At 37.3% G+C, this 20,257-nt stretch overlaps 1 protein-coding gene across 1 annotated transcript in view; it reads right to left on the bottom strand.

The window, feature by feature from the left end:
* Positions 1-1,130: 1,130 nt before the first annotated feature.
* WASF3 (WASP family member 3) overlaps positions 1,131-20,257 on the bottom strand; it is a 45,999-nt gene continuing 26,872 nt past the window's right edge. Inside the window, exons 3-9 of the mRNA XM_058829594.1 lie at positions 18,000-18,134; positions 14,477-14,630; positions 13,921-14,038; positions 9,243-9,418; positions 6,384-6,647; positions 4,422-4,777; positions 1,131-3,712 (exon numbers count right to left, since the gene is read on the bottom strand). Of these exons, the coding sequence (XP_058685577.1) occupies positions 3,555-3,712; positions 4,422-4,777; positions 6,384-6,647; positions 9,243-9,418; positions 13,921-14,038; positions 14,477-14,630; positions 18,000-18,134 (1,361 nt within the window). The 3' untranslated portion in view covers positions 1,131-3,554. The remainder of the gene's footprint in view (positions 3,713-4,421; positions 4,778-6,383; positions 6,648-9,242; positions 9,419-13,920; positions 14,039-14,476; positions 14,631-17,999; positions 18,135-20,257) is intronic.

The following is a 20,257-nucleotide window of genomic DNA, read 5'->3' on the forward strand; positions in this document are numbered from 1 at the left end:
AAAGAGACATTTTCCTTCCTCCCAACTCCATCTGCCTACTGCAAATGAGCTCAATTTTGAGCTTGCTCTCAACACCATGCACCTACAATAAAATACCATGCACCCCCTCTTACAATAAAGGTGTTTTTCTTCTCCATTCATCTTGGTAAGAGAAATCTCAAAAACCCAAAAATCCAGTTCATTTTAGTTCCGTGGAAATTCTTGAAAATTCAAAGGACAACCACAAATGCTGTAGAAGCAGCATGCTGAGTGACCATCAGTCCTAACTCCAACCAAGCTACAACAAGCAGTTATAAATGCTTTATTAAGAGAACCTTTGAACCAAAAGAAAAAAAACAAGCTTGCACATTCAGCTTCTATGTAGAATTGGTGTCTAAGAATTGTGCTGTAAATTATTTGAATTAAGTTCAAATCAAGAAGTGGGAAATCTGAGAGAAGTAAGAACTGAGCTTCAGAGGGACTAGGGTTTTCAGCTGAACAGAATAAAGATTAATTTCTTTTCCCAAGAAACAACAGAGTATAAGATGCATAAACAAATCTGTTTAATTTACAATTAAGCTACTATATTACACAATTGGTTTATATAAGCTCTTCCCAGTAGGATGAAAAGCCTCTCCTGGCTTTAATCTGATTACAATTAAAAGATTACATTTGAAGGATTTTTCTAGTGGGCCTACATGGGTTTGTATTTTACAGTATTGTGCTGAGTGTCAGTAACCTGCAAAGATGACTGCTTATTTAAAAAGTGGGCAAGAACATTTGCTGATGTAATTGTATTTTCTGCCTTGTTCTTTCTGGAAGCAAAGCTGCCATTTAATGCATTTCACTGGGAAAAAAACCCAAAACCCTAAAGCTATCTGTAGGGAAATTCATACCTGCTTAGACCAGCCAGGAACCTGGAGCTTGAATCAAGGCTGCGAAAGAACCAAGTATGGATGTTAGCACAGGAGCAGCAGTACCTCAAAGGAATCTGGTTTAGTAGACTCCAACCTTGATCCCAGAACACCATGCCCAGGGATCAGAGATAGCATTTGGAAGCCTTAAATTTTCACTTCTGTCATTGGTTAGTTAAAACAAAGATGAACAGCAAAATCTTACTAATCTAAGGACAGAAACACAGGCTCAAAAGTGAAATTTTATTCATATTTGTTACTTATGCACAACCCAAAGTATGATAAAACTGATAAAAACAGCCTAGAATAGTGTTTACATCACTAATTTCAATTCACATTTCGTCCATAAAATACCAAAAGGAAAATTACAACATTGCAGGTTCAGAAAAACAGTTTGGCTACTATGACTGAAAAAATTACACTATCTTCACCGGTCACAACTGATTTCTTGTTTAATGCTTATTATTTAAAATAAGCACAAATTACAAAATTTCAGACACACCCAACTTCTGAGCTCATAAAATATATCTTCTGTCATATCAAATTTCAGTGGATTGGGAAGAATTTTCTGCTGAGACACTTCCTTTCAGCATGTATCAAAAGAACATTGAGAGTGCTCTCACCACTATGCAGTGATGTAACACTGAGGTTCCAGTTGCACCTCCAGCTACCTCTCCAAAGAACCATTTTGCAGGCCACTGTGCAAGCACAACATGATGGTCAGGACAAGCCATCTCCCACATAGTGATGAAAGCCACCATCAGGCTACAGCCTAAGTTCTGTCCTCCCTGGTGGACACACAGACCTCAGACTCCAGGACACAAAACAAAGCACACTTCAGCTCTGCGTTTTAAGGCAAACACAAAACCGGCTCCAACTGGGACGGAGATCAGCCAGTCCCAGCAGCTGCCCCTGGTTACCAAGACCTGTGGTTGCTCACCACTATGCAGAGATTGGGCATACTTTGTGTGAAAAATTTTAACACCAGCCCTGAGGCAGCATGTTATCCCTCTATCATAAAGGCAGCCACCATGGATTGAAAAGTCTTACGAAGATTAAACAGCAATGCAGTAGCCAACAGTTTGCATGCAAACATCGTGTTAGACTGTTACATTCTCAGGACTAAAACTGTTAATGGTGTAAACACAGGTTAGATAATCACCTTCCATTTATCTCTTTAATTCACATACTTCTTTTAAGAACAGACCGAGGGGGAGCCTCACAGAACAAAGGAGTTTTACCAAATGTTAGACGTGGAATTACACAGACTTCTGTTACAAAGATTAAAACTGTAATCTGGTAAGGAAAGAACTCTTCCCCTGCTATGAATAAAATTTAAAAGCCTCATTAGGCAAAGCAGCAGCCTGACTCTTGGTCCAGAAAAGAAAAACGAAACAAACCATTTTAATACTGTACTGCTGATTAAAAAAAAAAAAAAAGGAAAACAAGAAACAAGGAAAACAGAGACAGTCAAAGCAGACTTTATGGCAACAACTCTGCCTAGGAAAGGACCAAGGAAGTGAGCGTGTATATATATATGGCATAGTACCTCCACAGACATGAAAACTGCTTTAACTGCCCGTGTTTTACCCATCGGATGTACTGGAAAAGAAATACATTCAAAGTAAGAGTTTTCAGTCAATGTGCTACATGGCTACACATGTATAAATCAACAACAACAGAACTTATTTACACACACGTTTATACCTACAGGAATAAAGACCAAGTTTAATACTTGTGAAATGTATCTGATTGCTAGATCCAGACAGTTCCAATCTTTAGTAACAGCAGTAGCATTTCTGCACTGCAATCGCCACAGGGTTTCCATCAGGTCTATCCTGCATCCAGTTGATCTTATCATAAGACTGAAAAGTTCTACAGGTATTTTAATTTATAACACAGACATGCATCTGCTACCCAGCAGAGATCCCCTAACACGCTTCCCAACAAACACCCAGCAACTTAGAGCTGGTACTGTTACAGACATATTCTGTCTGCTCACCAAATGTTGGTTTTGGATCATGTGGGTTCGTTCTTCAAAGCATACATTTCATCATCTGCTACATTTTTAAGATAAAAAGGAAGATAGTATAAAATCAATTCTGTATGCATAAAAACTTAAGCCCAAAAGTGGTTAAAAATAGACTAAGGTGGGCATAATTAGTACCTAATAAAAAAGCTAAAAGTCAGTTTAATGGAATTCAACACTTCACTTAGCCATACAGTTAGCTGCCCTCAAAGTCTAACAACCAGACCAATTCACAAGTATCTAAGTTGCTTAAATAATTAAGAGTAAGATGTAAAGTCAAAAAAAATATATTTTATCCCTTCAAGAACAGGAAAGTAAAATAAAATGCTGGTTCTGTAACAGTGCAACAACTGCAGCATATTTTGCACGCAGCACAAGAGTTGCTACATTTAGTGGCACTTAAGTATTATGCAGTAAATACTGAAAGTAAGACAAGTTTCTGATCTGCATAAGCATAATCACATCATTATTACCAGAGTTGCTAAGCTACAGCATTCTGAATAATACCAATTCAATTTTAGCGCTTCCCTCACTAGCCTTAATACACGTCAACGTCCTGCTTTACATCTTGCTAACAAAGCAACCACTGAAGCCAAGTATTTAATGTAGTTGCCAGTAGGCTTGGACCACGTTCAATCTGACCAGTCATTCTCATCAAACTCGGAGTCGTCGTCGGAATCACTGTATTCCACGGCAATGCGCCTCGACAGGATGGTGGCCACGTCATTGCCAACGGGCTCGCGCTTCGCCTCCTGCTCACGCTGCTCCTGCACCTTCTTCAGCTGAATTCCTGCAGACACAATTACTCTCAGACAAAGCTTTCCAGGCAAGAGATTTCATATTTGGCACTGTTATTGGTGAGTTTGTTGTATTCTTACAAAATACTAAGGAAGAAGGAGGGGAATAAAGTAAGCAAGCCTTGAGGTAAGAGAGCCTCCTTGAGCAAGGAGAGGGAAAGACAAAAAAGGCAGATGGGAAATAATTCTCAGACACTGAATACTTTTGGACTTCTAAAACTGTCAACAATATGCTGAAGCTAAATATTCAAGACTGTACAGGTCATTTTGACCTGAAGATGAAAGTTTTCAAAACTGTATTTGTAAATACTATTAGACCTACAGGTCCATATTGTAAGAAAGGTCAGGAAGAGCCATAAGTCACTGGTAAAAAAAAAAAATCAGTGGGCTGAAGCCTGGCATTGGATAATTCTTCTGAACAGAAGCAAAAATCCATGTACATCTACTGGCACTTTACATAATGAACACAAGTGCTGTGTTCATTAGATTATGTCTACACAAACACTAGAACACACTTGACAAATATGTGCATCTTTCAATGTTAGATCCAACCTCATGGCTGACAAATATCAGAACAGGGGTCTGGTACCTGTGGTTAATGAAATCTGCCCAGCTGGGAAAAGAAGCCATAAAGTCATTTCAGTGGAAAAGACTTTGCTCTCCCTGAAAAAAAGGAATACCTAAAACTCAGTGTGCACTTACCCATCCTGATGGCAGCCAGAAGATCGCTCCGAGCATCGCTCATTGGTGCCTGCTTCGCCTCCGAGGCTGGAGGAGCGTGCATGGGGGAGGAAGAGAGGGATGCACCTGGAGCAGGAGGGCCTGGAGGGGGAGGAGGTGGGCCAGGAGGAGGAGGAGCAGTGACAACAAGCCCACCAGAAGGAGGAGGATGAGTAGCTGTGTATGTAGAGCCAGTCACCAGTCCAGAATGGGAAGGTGGCACAGGAAGCTGAAGGGGACTAACAAACGCAGTTTGTGCTGAAGGAATCATAGGGGGTGGAGGAGGAGGGGGTGGACCTGTAGGATTGTAATAATCCACCATCTGAGCTGGGAGCATCCTATATAAAACAGAACAAAACCATTTAATACATTCAAAGTGAGGACTCAGAAAATGATCTCTCCTTATACTGCACTCATCCAACCTCAGGTAAAACAAAAATCAAAAGCAATTCGAACTGGTGACTTAAATATGCAAGTGAATATACATGTAAGAATTATCAAATATTGCTGATATACTGAGATTTAAGACAAATGCTGAAGCTAAAGGCAATGTCCTTTCAGCACTCTACAAAGTGAGCTTTTCTTCTTAATTCTCCTACCTAGTTAAGTATAAAGCTACATTTCTTATTAAGCATCTACTCTGTGGGACTGTTAAGTACAAAATCTTTGATGAAGAAGGGACCAAGAAAACTTCAGACTACACCCTTCAATTCCATAGAAGGTCAAGAGGTAATAGAGGACACAGACATGGAGGACAATGGCAAGTATGAAAAGAAAGATTTACCCCAAGGTAAACGTATCTCATGTGCTTCTTCGGTTAAATTTATCAGTTTAAATACCATTTAATTAAATTGATACATTTGATTGATTCTTTAAATAGGAGGCACAGGGAAGAGCTCATATCCTTGTTAAAATGTCATTGAAAGAAATCTTAATCAGGAAAAGAATGAGAATTGGTAAGAGTTATGAAGTAGCTAAAGAGCAGATACAGGAGACAGGAGTTGAAGCCAGGTGAGTGACTACATTGAGTGACACATGCCAGTGTATGACAACTGCAACACCCTGACAGTGGTCATGGACCTGAGGAATAAGCACAGTGATGTCTTACACACTGGAAGCAACAGAGAAAGGGCAGGCTGGAGCAGTCACTCCTAACTGAGTCATCTATAGCAGCCTGATAGCCATTGATCAGGCAAATGCTATCCCAGGATGCATCAAGCAAGGATGACAAACCTTGGCTTGCATAGTAAAAAAACAACACAGGCAAGAATGACTACAACTTTCCTGCGGTTACAACTTGAAAGTTTAAGCTATTTGCACAAAGGAACAGACTCATTAGAAAACATGTTTTCTTGCTGCAGGAGAACCAGAACTCTGGAGCAAGCCTTCCTTCAGAATGCATTCAGTCAAAATATCTACACAGGCATTCAATAAAACTCTGCCTTGAACTACAAAGTGGCACTCCTCCTGTGGTAGTATGGAATTTGTGTCTGAAGAGACCTCTTCCAATTCTGTCAAAAGCTTCTCTAAAAAGTATTTCAAGGGATGCAACAAAGTCTGCCAGATTAATCACGATCAACAATACTCTTTCTGCACACTTCCTGAAGTTTAAAATACTCTCCAAATTATCCTTTAACTACTTTCCGCTTTAAAGGAAAATTATCTTGTCTTCAATATTGTGTTAGGCACCCTTACTATTTTACAATCATACTGACTTTACCAATACTTCCACTTCATTCAGCACAAGCTTGGTTATTTCTGCTTTCACTATTTCTTCACTTAAATTCAGTTCATACACAGAAATTATACCCATTTTCTCATGGCTTCCCCAAGGAGGTAACTAATGTATTTGGGGGTCTTTGATGCATTACACTTTAAGATGGTTATGAAAAACATGCATTCCTCTGGTTTTGCCAAGAATTCCCTAGAATAAATCAGATTTACCCATATTCTGCTGGTACCACAGGTACTGAGCTGTGCTGGCCATCTGAAGGCTGGGGTGGAGGAGGAGGGGGTTGCTGAGGTCTGTTTAAAGTGGCGTGCCGTACAGTGGTGGAGGGTGGTCTGTATTCATGCTCATGGCTTTGGGATGCTGCCATGTACTGTGGACCATCTCCTGCTCCATAGGAAGGCATTGCCATCTGCTGATGGAGGGAATGATTCGGAGTAGCAGGATAAGAATAATCTGTAACATCAGATGCATGGGACCTAAAATTAAAGTAAATTGATGCAGAAGAACAGATGATGTGAGTTTAACAGGGCATTATCTAAGTAACTGACAAAAGAAGCTAAAAATAATACAATCAGCATTATTTTTTTTGCAAAAGGATTCTCCAGTTTATCAATTATCACTCCCTTTTAAGTCCACAGAAAGCACAAGAATTTTAGTAGCCATATGGAAGCACATAGTTTTTGTCAATGATTTTGACAGTCCATTGTTTGAAATGATAATACTTACCAGCCTGCCTCAAGTTAACAATGGCAGCAGGAAAAGAAAAGCAACACTACAAGCACTTGCAATTATGCAGAAAAACATATTTTACCAATGCAGAGAAAAACAATTTCAAAAGTTAGAAAACTATTTTTATTTTGTTTGCACAATTAATTTTGCTGGAAAGGCTTAAAGAAACTGGGAAATGTAAGTATTAGTTGAGCAGAGAGTTCATAAAGATACAAAGACTAGGATGCTCTGTCAAATAAGCCCAAGAGAGGGAGCAAAAGGATCTTTTCATCCCATTACTGTGAAGACTTGTTTTAGTAATGAACAATGGTGCAGCCTGGCTTTTAGTGAACACAGTGAACTGATGCACTTATATGTGAGCCTGGAAGCAAGGTAAGCAACAAAAAGCCAGGGCTTTGAGCAAAATGAAATAACAAACCCTTTGGGCATTTTGTCCTCTTTCATGCTTCCTGCCTGTTCCATTTTCTTTGCGTCACTCATGAACTCAATGCCCATTTTCCTTCTCTCCCACTCTTCTTTTCTTGTTCTTACTTTTCTCACATTAATTTGCTGGTTTCTGTTTGGATTCAGCTTGTGTTTCTCTCTCTAAAGCACAATAAGTATAATAAATACATTGTAAATTGCCAGTCGAAACACTGGGATGTCAACATTTAATGCTCAAGTCTTAAAATTACCAAAAGAGACCCCTTTTTTTTTTTTCCTTTGCTTTAGCAGTAATAAAAAAACCACAGTATAACCAAATACACTTCTTTGGGACCTGATTTACAAAATACTGCTCCTGCAGTAGTTGGCAGCATGAAAATATCTCTCAAACCAGTACACATTTCTAGATGTATGGGCTTTTTAATCACTTAAGACTACTCCAAGGTGAAAAAATAGAAAGCCCTTTCTCCACCACAGTACCATTCTCAGAATTAACCCTTCATGGATGCAAAACATTTCAGGATTCAATCTCAGATATTGGATTCACTGAAATGTAAAATACTCCATCATTTATAAAATATAAAAAGCTTATGTAAGTACAAGGTATCTGTCACACAAGCAACATCAAAATCCAACACAGATATGCATCCTACAATTTCTGCTTAAAAAAAAAAAATCCCACAGACTGCAAATACCACAGATATCTGCAGACAGCCAAATACATGTTAACATTGCTGGGAGATAAAAACATATCACTTCAATACGATAATTTTAACTCAGGAATCCTGGAAGCAAGGTGTTAAATCTGAAAAAAAAAAAAAGACTCAAAAAGTGTGAAGCAACTCCTGATGAAAAAATCCACACCTTTTGCTAGATCAACCTAGGCAAAGCTTTGCCAGGCTGCAGTGTTTCATTAAGACTAACAGGAGACAAAGGTCTGCATTAAAAACTGTAAAATAAAACCTAACAAACAACAGTTTTTAGACAGAGAGGGAGTTTGAATACATCATTAAAAGACGAATAGCAATATCAAATACTATGCTTCATTACTTTTCACAAAGATCACAACATTACAAAGTTCTGAGCAGATTTTTTTCTTTTAAATCAATCTCCACTGGACAGCAGACTAAAGATAGCAGTCCACACTCTTACAGTGGTAGCTGCTTCCTCGACCGAGCCATCCAACAATTTAAACACTTTTTTTCCAGTGGACTGTGTTTATTTTTGTATTTACTGTTAGCACTTAATCACAACAGACATAGGAAATAAAGTAAGTGGGAAAATCCTCTACTGAGACCAGCTTAGTGTAAAAACTAAGACTTCAATGCACATCAGGTAACTCCCACTAAACTCAAAGGGAATCTCAGTCAATGAAGATGAATTCTTCAGTGTATCTCTAAGCAGAGATTTTTGTTATTTCAAGCAATAACATCTCATCTGGTTTTGCAGCTTGCTTTTTAGACTAATGTAACATCAAAAAGCTGAATTCTTCTCCCACCAAAGCATTCTTTGCAGGCAAAAGTATTCTCGACTGAGTAGATCACAGAAAAATATTTATTAAGCTACCAGCAGAGCACCGAACAACAAATTAGACACTACAGAAGAACTACTGACGTTATCTACTAGAGGCTTTGTAACTACTGCTACTGAAGATCAAATATAAAACATGCAGCAAACACTTCTTTCTCTGCAATACATAACATCATGATGACAAAATGCTCATGTGAAGCTGAGGAAGAAAAAAAATCATTACAGAATCTGTTATGTCATTTATGGTCTAAAATAAACTTGAAAAGAATGTTTTAAACATGCATTGTATGTTTTTTCTAACTACTCCCATCCTGTAAAAACACCTAATTCTACTCAGTATTGCTGAACATACAACTGTGGTATAACAAACAGCTTTGCTGTAAACAGACCTAGTATCTGGGGACAGTGATCCCTCGGAAGATGCTCCATGGTACACACTTTGAGACAACCTGTTGTCAGGTCTAAGCTCTTTGTCATATGCCATCATATTCCACTCCTGGCGTCTGTTCCTGGCTTTTCTAACCTTTTTCACCTCACGGGTGGTGCCATCTATACGCTTTTGCTCCTAATGTCCAAACAAAAGAAATAAAGCATGCAAAGAGAGAAAAGAGGAAAGGAAGAAAGCTGGTTAAAATGCAGTTAGAGTGCATGAAAATAAGACCAGATTTACAGATGAAGCCAAGTTTTCATAAAATTTCTCTGCACTGAAAATAAGAATATCTCCTTACACTATAAACCTCATTAGTAGCAGGACTTTTGATTTGCCTCTGTTCTGTAGGATGCATGTGCTACTGTGATGACAATATCCTGCTCTTCCTAATACAGAAATGTGACCAATTTTAAAAGCCAGAAAGCCAAACTTCTTCTGACATCATGTCTTTTATTTAGACTATCCTGAAGCACTTGTAATTTTCATCTCCTGAAAATCAAACTTCTGAGAATGTTAAATAAGCTCAGGGTTATTCTGGTTATTCACTATGGTCACAATCAACAGGGCCTGGGGATGTATGGAGAAATTGGACACAATTTCCTATCCCATAGTTTATGTGAAATTATTTTTGTTTGTTTTAACTTCCTCTCCCTTCTTAGAGATAATTAGCTACTTAAAAGCCTCCTAGCTTCCCCTCATCATTGTTTCCCATTATCTGATATAAAAACGAATCACACTAATTCTCTCTGCAGTGAGTCAGTAATACTCAGGCCAGCAGTGTATTACAGCTTGACAGACTTGGCTGCTTGTATCTTTCAATATATCATCAGGCTCAACCAATGTCAGTGTACCACATTTATCTTTACCTCACTGATAGGAAGATCTCCTAATATTGGAACCCAATGCTTTCACACCTTGGAAATGTTGTACTCACCTACTTCTGACTACTCAGTATAAGTATAAAAATCATACTAGTGCTTCAGCACAAAAAATGAACAAGATTGCTCAATTCAGACTGAGAAGGGTCTGCTGCTTCTTTTGTCAGTATTCATGACAGCATAGGGGTTTTTTTCAATCCGCTCTAGACACCTTAGAATACATGTTTTATCTATTAGTAGGTTGATATTAGGCTTTTGGCTGCTAGAAAAATAGTTCCCCAGGAAAGAACTAAATTGCTATTCTGAGAATGCAGCCAATGAATTGCATTGAGAGAAGAGCTTGGTCAAATTCTGGTAGGCAAGCCTTCTATTGGGGAATCTAGACCCACAAAGGTGTAATATATGGATATTATATATGGATATAAAGGTATAAATGAAAGGGATAACAGTTGGAAAGCCAGCTCAACAAGAAGTTCATCACAGATGAATACAGGTTTTTTAGTCCAACTGTCAAACAGCACTGAGTAAATAATTCTGAAATAATGTGTTTGGCACTACGTAACTAACAAATAACTATCAAATGGCTTACTTGCCCTTGTTTTGGCTCTCTTGCTCATTCATGCACGTTTGCATGAGGAACATGATGATCCTGCTAACACTTAGAGTGACAGAAAGGACTTCTTCAAGTTCAACACCCAAATGTTTTGGCAACTCTTGCTCATTTCTACACAAAACAGATTTTTGGTCTAATTTATGTTAAATAACAATGATCATCTTGGTTCTTAATCAGTTCTCCCAAAATATTTTTCCTCCACGAACATTTTAGAATCACACCCTTTCAATGTCTGATAATCACTCACATCAAATCCTGCCAATCCAGGATTTGGAGCAGAAAGGACACAGGTTCAGTCATGCTTTATTTTAAATATATAAAGTTTTGGTAACTGCCATGGTTGAACATATGCTTGTTAAAAGCTTTTCATCTGTCTTTTTCAATTACTTGCTACAAATGTTTTGGGTTTTTTTAACTTTTGACTTTTATCCTGATTAATTTCTTAAGTTTTTGTTACCTGAGTCATATTTCAGAAGAAAGCCCTTTTCATTGAAAACACTTGGTCTTGTCTTCTTTTCAGAACAACAATTTTGTCATCTAGGGGTCACAACTACGTCTTTTTTTACAAGATTCTAAATAAAATAAATATCCTCCTTTTGACCAATATATGATGCTACTGGGAAGACAATAATTTTGATACAATTCCTGTACAATTATGAGTGCATACATGACTGCTTACAGTTACTGCTTACTGTTCAAAGAGATCACTTGTTTTTATGAAAAGGTAAATACATATGGATGTATAAACAACAAAAAATAAACACAGAGCTTAGCTGGTTTTAATTGGATCAGATTTCATCTGGACAGGTTGTTCCAGACCAGCATCTGTAAGCATGTTAATGAATAAAAACACCTGAATCCTTTCTACTTCAAGCAGTGCTAAACCCTACTGGTAGTGATATTTTGATTAAATATTACATCACTACATCTCTAAAACATTAAATGTCTTCCAAAACAGTGGGGCAGCCTTACTACTAGCACCTGACAAAACTACACATACCTCTAAGAGTAGTTTTAAGCTGTTCCAGTAGCAATTTCATTCCTTTGACAGTGCTGACAGCTCTAGCTTTACTACCCCGGGCAAAGATGACAGAGCTATAGGGGAGCTGAAGCCTTTCTAGATAACTACAGCTGGAAATATTTCTCAAACAATTAAAGTAATATTAAGAGGAGTTACTTTTTTTCAATTGACTGTAATAGAAGCTGTGTCAGACAAGTGGGTGTTGTAGATTAAGAGAGAAAACAGGTACATCATTCATGTTGGCAGGAAATTATTTCAGGAAACACAAAACATATTAGAGTCTTCAAACAGGGTTGAGTTAATTGTAAGTTTGATATTTGCATCAAGAATTAGCAAATGACATTTCAAGCATCTTAATAAAGAATTAAGAGCTAGTAACACAAAGTAGCTTCAGCAAGTATTTGCAATACTTTCAAAAAACTGGAAGCATGAGCCTAAAGTATTTTCCTGACCACAAATGTATAAAATCCTATCGAAACACAAGTCAACAAGAATCATTTATGAAATATAAGCTTTCCAAATTTGAAAATTTTTATTTGCTTGAATAGCTAATTATCCTCAGATAAAAAGCCAGAACAATAAACAGAAAATCAGAAGAACTTTCCTTTGTTTCATCACAACTGCCCTACCCACAGTCATTCAATTTAGAGAACTACTGATACACACCAAGACAAAACTATACTGATCTCTCATACATATGAAACTATACTGATCTATAGAAAGTAAAAAAAATAGACTACACAGATTTTAAACTTAAAGAATTAAAATTTCAGTTTTCTTCAGAAAAAGGTTCACCTGAAAGAGCCAAATCAGAGGAAGCCTGTTAGATATTTTCAATTAAACTGTATAAAGAAACAAAAAGCATAATATTTGAGGCAAGAAGATTAAACTCTTCACAAAACTCCTGCTGTAACAGCTCCAGCACGTAGGGCAAATTACCAAAATAGTACTAGAAAACTGATTCTCTGGTGCAGGAACTACTCTCAGATTTCACCAAGCACCTGAAAAATTGAGGCTAAAAAATTGAGGCTAGCTGCATTTGGTCAGCTGTTGAGGAGGATGGCATTTGGATGTCTACCTTGTACTTTCCTAAACAATACACATTTATTTCACCTGCAGTTTCTCAACAGATATCAAGTTTTGTTGTTCTGTAGAGTAAAAATTGAGTAAATAATTCTCATTTAACAGATTGAAAATTTAAGTTCAGCTATCAAATTGTTAATAAATGCTCCGGATTCATTCCTGGTTACTGCTACCATGAGGACAAGAATAAAAGAAAAAGGACATTAGGTTCAGCAACCTGTGGAACAAAGTGTGCCTGGGAGACCTCTCACCCAAACCATCCTGCTCTCTAAAGGACACAGATCATGAAATGCTTGAAAAGCATCTTCTGGAAAGCTAAACCTCAGATTTCTACCCATCACAAAGTGAACTTTATCCACGCAAACTCAAGTCTATGATGCTTTCTTCTTAGTTGGACTTGGCACACATTTAATCAAATCAAATAGCACTTCAGCTAGAAATTATCAAGGGGCATTTCTGTGATGCATGGCTATAATCCTACATGACTGGAATTGAGCATATTTATGTTTGTAGAGTGTAATAAGACAATTAAAATCTACAAAAAAATATACCATGGATGGAAATAAACAAGATGTGTTGCCCAAGTCTAAAAGTAACTTATAGATATAACAGTTTTTTAGAAATTGTTTTAAAGGAATAAAGAAATGTTCAAGAGATTTCATAAATTTTTATAAAAGCATCTATATTTTTTCCTTTAAAATAAGAATGGAAAAAATGGGAAATTGGAATGGAAAAAGCTGTAATTCCAATTCCTTTCGTCTCCCATTACAATGTCTTTTTCTAGAGCACAACAGGGCCATTTTTCTAGGTAGCAATTAGCAGATACTGGCACAGGATTCAAAAAAACATCTTGGAAGATAACCACATGCCCTCTTAAAATACACAGGATAAGCTATAAAAATGGAATGCACTAAATCCACAGCCACACAAAGAGGAACAATCTTTCCACTCACAAACTAAGTATGACCTGGCAATTTTTATGCCTGGATAACTGCACATAAAATTGTAACGCACAAATGTGCTATTACATTTCTGCTTTTACCTTTTGTCTCCTCTTTTCTTTTCGCTTATCTTCAGTATCTTGTAACATTTTTTCTTTCCAAAGATCAAAAAAATAGGAAGGATCAGTATAGAACTTCAATCCATCTTTCTTATCATCCCTGGAAAACAACAGAAGAAAAACTAAAAATACATGAATTAGTATGTTTTAAATCCAGAAAACTTACCTTTTATGATCATCCAAGCCTCAAGCTGTTCAATAACAGCCCTTATCCAATAACTGGATCTCCATAAACAAATACCACGACTGTCTGCAGCAGCAGCAAAACCACCATATTTTAGTCACAAATCCTTCCCATTTACCTTCCAACTAAAAATTCTTTACGTTAAAAAAATAAAGTCAGATACACTACAAATGCTGTACTATACCATTCTTTAAAAATAAATAAATTATTTATTGCATACTGAGTTTTATCAATCTTGAAAAATCAAATCTCAATAATCAATATAGCTTTTCCTTTCTGCTATAATTATTCTCTGCATACAATTAAGAAATAAAGGGCAAAGTACAAGAAGGTAAACAATCAGTATTTCCTTACCTATATGGTGAAAGAATATTCAGAGGTGGTGGCTTGTCACTTTGATTATAAATATCAGCCACCGGGTTCGGAATGCTGTTCTTTGAAACTACCTGCTGGTCTTGAACCGTTGAGCTCTTGAATGCTTTTTTCATGTTGATGTCCTGCAAGGATACTGTTAGAAACAGAAATACAGTTACCACAGGTCTGAAACTACTGAAAGTGGATATGCAACATCAATTTTTCACTAACTATTTCAAATATTTTCAGCAAGTTAACAGGAAGACAGGTTTTTCCTTAGTGGAGAATCCTGATATTTAAGCACAAATGCATGTAATAATTACTGTAATAAAACAGATTTAAGTCTCACTTGATCCAGAACCTCACGTAAAATAATGGGACCATGGACTGTATCTTGGAAGATGATGCAAGAATGCTGTCACATCCATATGTCCAACCATTTTCCCTTTTTATAAGGTTTATCCTGGAGTTCTAACAGCAGAACGATTGGCTTCAAGACTGAAACACAGGGCCTGGTATTCCTCTGACACAGTATGTTTTATAATTACACATGGTATCCACACATTCCACCCCATTCTAAGTATAATTAAATTACAGCTGCAACAACCTCCTGTGACAGTTCCACTTCTTTTCCTCTCTTTCAACTCCTAAGTCTTCTCAAATAATTGAATATTCCTTCCTCCTAAGTTTTGCTCATGTCTCTACAGAGAGAAATACTTGCACTCTCCTACTTTCATTTTATCTTTTCACATACACAGCTCTGGGGAAACAACACCAGGCTTTTCATTCTTTCTTTTCAAATGAAAGATTTAAGTTAGTTTTTTTTAATTGTTCCTGTCACTTTTATCAGAGTTTTTTTCCCTCTTAATACAAGTTTTCATGAGATGCGGCAATCATTGTTAAAGAAGATTCAATTAAAGACCACTCACAATTTAAAAGTGGCGGTAAACTCTTATCTTCCAACCCTAAGCACCCTGAAATACAGATTTTAGACTGCAAGTGAAGAGGATGTTGAAGTCTACACTGGGCTGTCTACATGACACTGACCACTTCTGGATTTGAACAAAGTGTTTTTTAGAAGAGTGGAAGCTGTAGGACTTGTGCAAACTAAATGCACCTGCTTAGTCTCTTTATTCCTGTTGCCATTTCATAAAATACTTCTTAGCCATTCATCTAATTTATTGACTCTCAAGGACAAACTGAGAAATTTCACAAGGTAAATGAAGAGTAATAGCCAAAAATGTAGTATAATGATAACCTGAAAAAAGAAAAAGGGATGAAATTTTACATGTTACTGTTTGTCATGATGGGCACCAAATCCCACTCAGACTTCTCTGCCCAGCTGTTTTTCTGTTATCTGTGCTGAGGCTTCGCTTCTCAATCCAAGAGCTACTTAGTTTCTGCCGTAACTTTTACAATAGCAAAAAATCAAAAATGGAATATTTAATGTCTAATAGTCGTTCTCCCATTAACATCATCTGAAGTATCAAAACATCATCTTTGAAAGTACTTTCTATTTAAACCTGCCTGTAAGTATAAGGTATTTCAGGCAGATTTTTCAGATGTGTATATCTGAATTGTTTCACTCTTGTCTAATGGAAGATGTTCAAAAGAAAAAAAAAACACATTTGGCTGGAGATTTTTAGAAAAAGTTATTTATATATTTTTGAAAACATAACCTCAATTATTTTAAAACTTTTTTTCAACTGTAGCATTTTATATATAAATTATTTTTATATACACTGTATTAGTTATAGCTAAGAATATAAGAAATCACTGATGCAATCAAATCTGAAGGGCTTTTTAGAACAACCTTGCAACTGACATTTTGCTTAAATGCCAAAGCTATCCAGAAACATACTATTTCTGACAGTACAATGAATTATTATAAAGACTTCAATGTCTAGAGTGAAAGAGCTAATAAAATTTACTACTGACACTAAGATGACAGCAGTCTGTATATATAGCTTATTAATATGACATATGATTAGCAATGCAAGAGTAACAACTGTTGTCAATTTAAAATAAACACTGATTAAATCCTCAGTCCATACATTAGTTTCCTCTCCCAAAAGATTGCTTTTAATTATTCTCCAAACTCAGAAAACTAGATGGGTGGTACTGCATAACACTAATGAGACATTAATGAGGCATTAAAAAAAAGGGGGAGGGGGAAAGAAACAGCAGCAAAACCGAGATGACAGCTGCATTTCCAAAAGTACAGTATATTAATAGAATCTAGTTTGCTCATATTACTAATACAATATGCCTCAAAAACAAAGCTGAATAGCGATCCCATAGGAGCTTATTTTATGTTCACATATAGCTCTTGACTCATAAGACAGCAAAATGCAGGTGCTTGTACCAAAAAATCAGAGTGGTTTGGTTTGGAGAGAACCTTGATTTGATTCCAATCCCCCTACGATGGACAAGGACATCTTTCATTTAACCAGGTTTCTTTGGAGATAAGGCATCCACGGCTTCTCTGGGAAACTGTGATAGTCTAAACAGTTAATATGTTCCAAAAACATAAAACAATGACACGTAATAATTTCCAGACAGTAACCAGCTAAAAAAGGAAGGCTAAATATTACACTAGGCACCATTACACTATTAAATATCAACAGTAAAATTTAATATTGGCACTAATAATTGGCAATATAAATAAACTACAAAAATCTGAATGGCAAATAAAATATATAAGCCATATAAATAGCACTATTAAACATATCACAAGTAGCATTAACTACTACTGAGTCAATATTACACTACTATATGGATAAAATAAGCTTTCACATTTTAGTAAATGTCAGGAATCATCTAAACAGAAAGTATAGGCATTGGCTGGCTCAGACATGTAGCATGAAGGCCAGAATGCACGTTAACAGCTTTTAAAGCTAGACAGAGAAATGCTTTATCTACCCAAAAAAGTGCTTTCAGACAATATAATGATGTTACTGAAATCCTCTTTTTTTTTTTTTTTTACTGTATATTTATGAAGTGAATGACCAAGCTTGTAAGTGGGAAATATTTTTAAAGGAAACACACTTTCTAGTGAATAGAACCCCTAAAAAAATTCACCTCGTTGATCCAAACACAGTGCCTTGTTTAGATACAGAGTATAAGATCTTTGATGATCACAAAACAGATTAACATATTAAGATAGTTTGTGACTACCCTACCCTGGAATTAATAGGGACACCCAGTGTCTCAAACTTTTTCCAATATCCTGACTTACTTCCAGTAAAGTCTGTATTTTTCATTTATAATTTACTACACTCACAACCTCAAACTTTTCCTCATGAAAAAGGCAGCTTAATAGCTCCATTACTACAGGGGCTTCTTGACTCAAGAATACTTTTACTTGCTCGGCTAAAGTGATTATTCCCAGCTTGCCTTACTGAGACAACAAGATGAAATATCGTTACAGTATTGCTTTGGAAAGACAGAGGTTATTGTGCAATTAAATGCTGTACTCTTCTCAACATCACTTCTGGCTCAATGCTTTCATGCAATTACCTACCTTCTTCCACTGTTGAATCCAGCTGGGTGACTTTGACAGCAAGGCGATCAATTCTGTCTTGGAGGGAATTTGCTCTGATGTAGAAGCTGTTGGCCTCATTAAACAATTCACCAAATATGTCTTCAGCATGTTTGCCTGTGTAAGAAGGACAAGGAAATCCCTTTGCTAGTGGCTTACAAAACACAGGACAAATGGCTTCTATATCATGAATTATAATAAAACAGTAGCTGTAGGATCAGAGCAGTGCAGTTTGTCATTCAGCAAAATTTTGGGCAACAGATTTGTACAAAAATGTCTATACCATAAATTCCACCTGAAGTCTATTCTTCTGGACATCCTGGTTAACAATCTTCTTAAAAACACAGGGATACTTACAAATTCTAATCCTTTTGTAGCTGAACTAGTGCCAACTAACAGACAACTGAACATCAAAACCTGCCTCTGTGATGAAAAGGCCTAAAGTTACTGCAGTCCATAAAAGTACATTTCAAAATAAAAATCTTGCAATCCACAGTAACCGAGATTTAATTTTAAGCATAGGCACAGGGCAACATCAAAATTAAAGCAGTGCGAAACAGATGAAAACAGGGATTCTCCTGCAAGGCAGCCCACTTACCTCTACAAATGCCAACTGCACACGTTGCTGTCCCTGGAGCCATTTGAGAGAGATGCCACTAACCACATTTAGCCATGGACACATGGGATTTGGTGCACGACCTTTTCAGCCTCCCTTTCACCTGCTGGATGCTCTCAATCACTGTGTGAGTGGACAGTGCAGTCCAGATCCCCAAATCACTAAAGTAATTAGGTTGGAAAAGACCTCTGAGGTCATTGAGTCAAACCTGTGTTCAAGCACTATCACGTCAACTAGACCATGACACCAAGGGCAACATCCAGTCTTTCCTTAAACACCTCCAAGGGATGGTGACTCCACAATCTCCTGAGCAGCCAATTCCAATGTCTAACCCCATTTTCAGTGAAAAAAATTCATCCTCATGTCTAACCTAAACCTCTCCTGAAGCAGCTTAAGACTGTCCTCTCATCACTTCCTTCCTAGGAGAAGAGGCCAACCCCCACCTGCCTACACCCTCCTTCCAAGTGCTTACATTACACTTGTAGAGAGCAATAAGGCCCCCTCAATCCTCTTTTTCTCCAGGCAAAAGACTCCCAACTCCCTCAGCTGCTCTTCACACTTGTGCTCCAGACTCTTAACCAGCTTTGTTGCCCTTCTCTGAATCCACTCCAGCACCTCAATGTCCTTCCTGAACTGAGGGACCCAGAACTGCACACAGTACTCAAAGTGTGGCTTCACTAGTGCCCAATATAGATTTGCAGCCTCATGCCCTTCCCTGCAAGTGCTACAGTGGACAGAAGGTGCCACACAATAAACCAAATCCCTCCTTGATGCATAGATCATTGCTCATGGCCATTCCTCTCCCAGTCCTCCCACAGAACTAGGCATACTCATCCACACTTTGACTTTATGTCCCAGTCCACAACTCTCATCCACTCCAGATCAGTGGTTCCAGATCCCCAATTTCATAGTTTGCCTGCCCGAGAAGTTTTCCCAGAAATTTCAGATTCCACCCAAACCCATTGCTCCCATTCACTGAACTGATGGTCCCTCCTACCCAGATACTATTCTTTCATTTAAGATGTTTCCCTCTACAATTTCTTCAGCCAAACCTCCTCAAGAAATCCTTGCAAAAAGGAAAGCCCTGCCTCCTGCACTTAACCATGCTTTTTAAACAAAAACAAATTTTAAAACCCTGCTTCTGAATTAAACTCATCTTGCTACAACCTGTATCAAGAAGAGTCTGAAGAGCAGAAATGGAAGGGCAGGAACAAAGTCAAACTATCTAATAGTTGGAAGAATATAGAATATGCATAAACCACCTAAAAGACAGGGACTTCCAAAGCAGCCACTATTGACATTTTAAATTGGGTCCAATAACCAACCTTAATACTCCTCAAAGAAATGTAAAAATACAATGAAAATTTCAGTTAAGATCCCATCCTCTGGATCTGGAGATAATAATTCAATGTAAAAAGGTGGCCACACTTAGGAAGTCAACAGGACAATATGGCCTTTTCTTGGTCACCAGCAGGAGATGGGGGGAGGAAGCAACAACTAGACTAAAACATTATCAGAAAACACTGTTTGTGAATCACAAGAAAAAAAGAAAAAGTGATTGCTGTTGAATGAAGGACTTTACCAGTAATAGTGTTGATTACTATGTGTAAGATTAGCCAATAAC

The sequence above is a fragment of the Poecile atricapillus genome, chromosome 1 (assembly GCF_030490865.1).
Source record: "Poecile atricapillus isolate bPoeAtr1 chromosome 1, bPoeAtr1.hap1, whole genome shotgun sequence".
NCBI lineage: Eukaryota > Metazoa > Chordata > Aves > Passeriformes > Paridae > Poecile > Poecile atricapillus.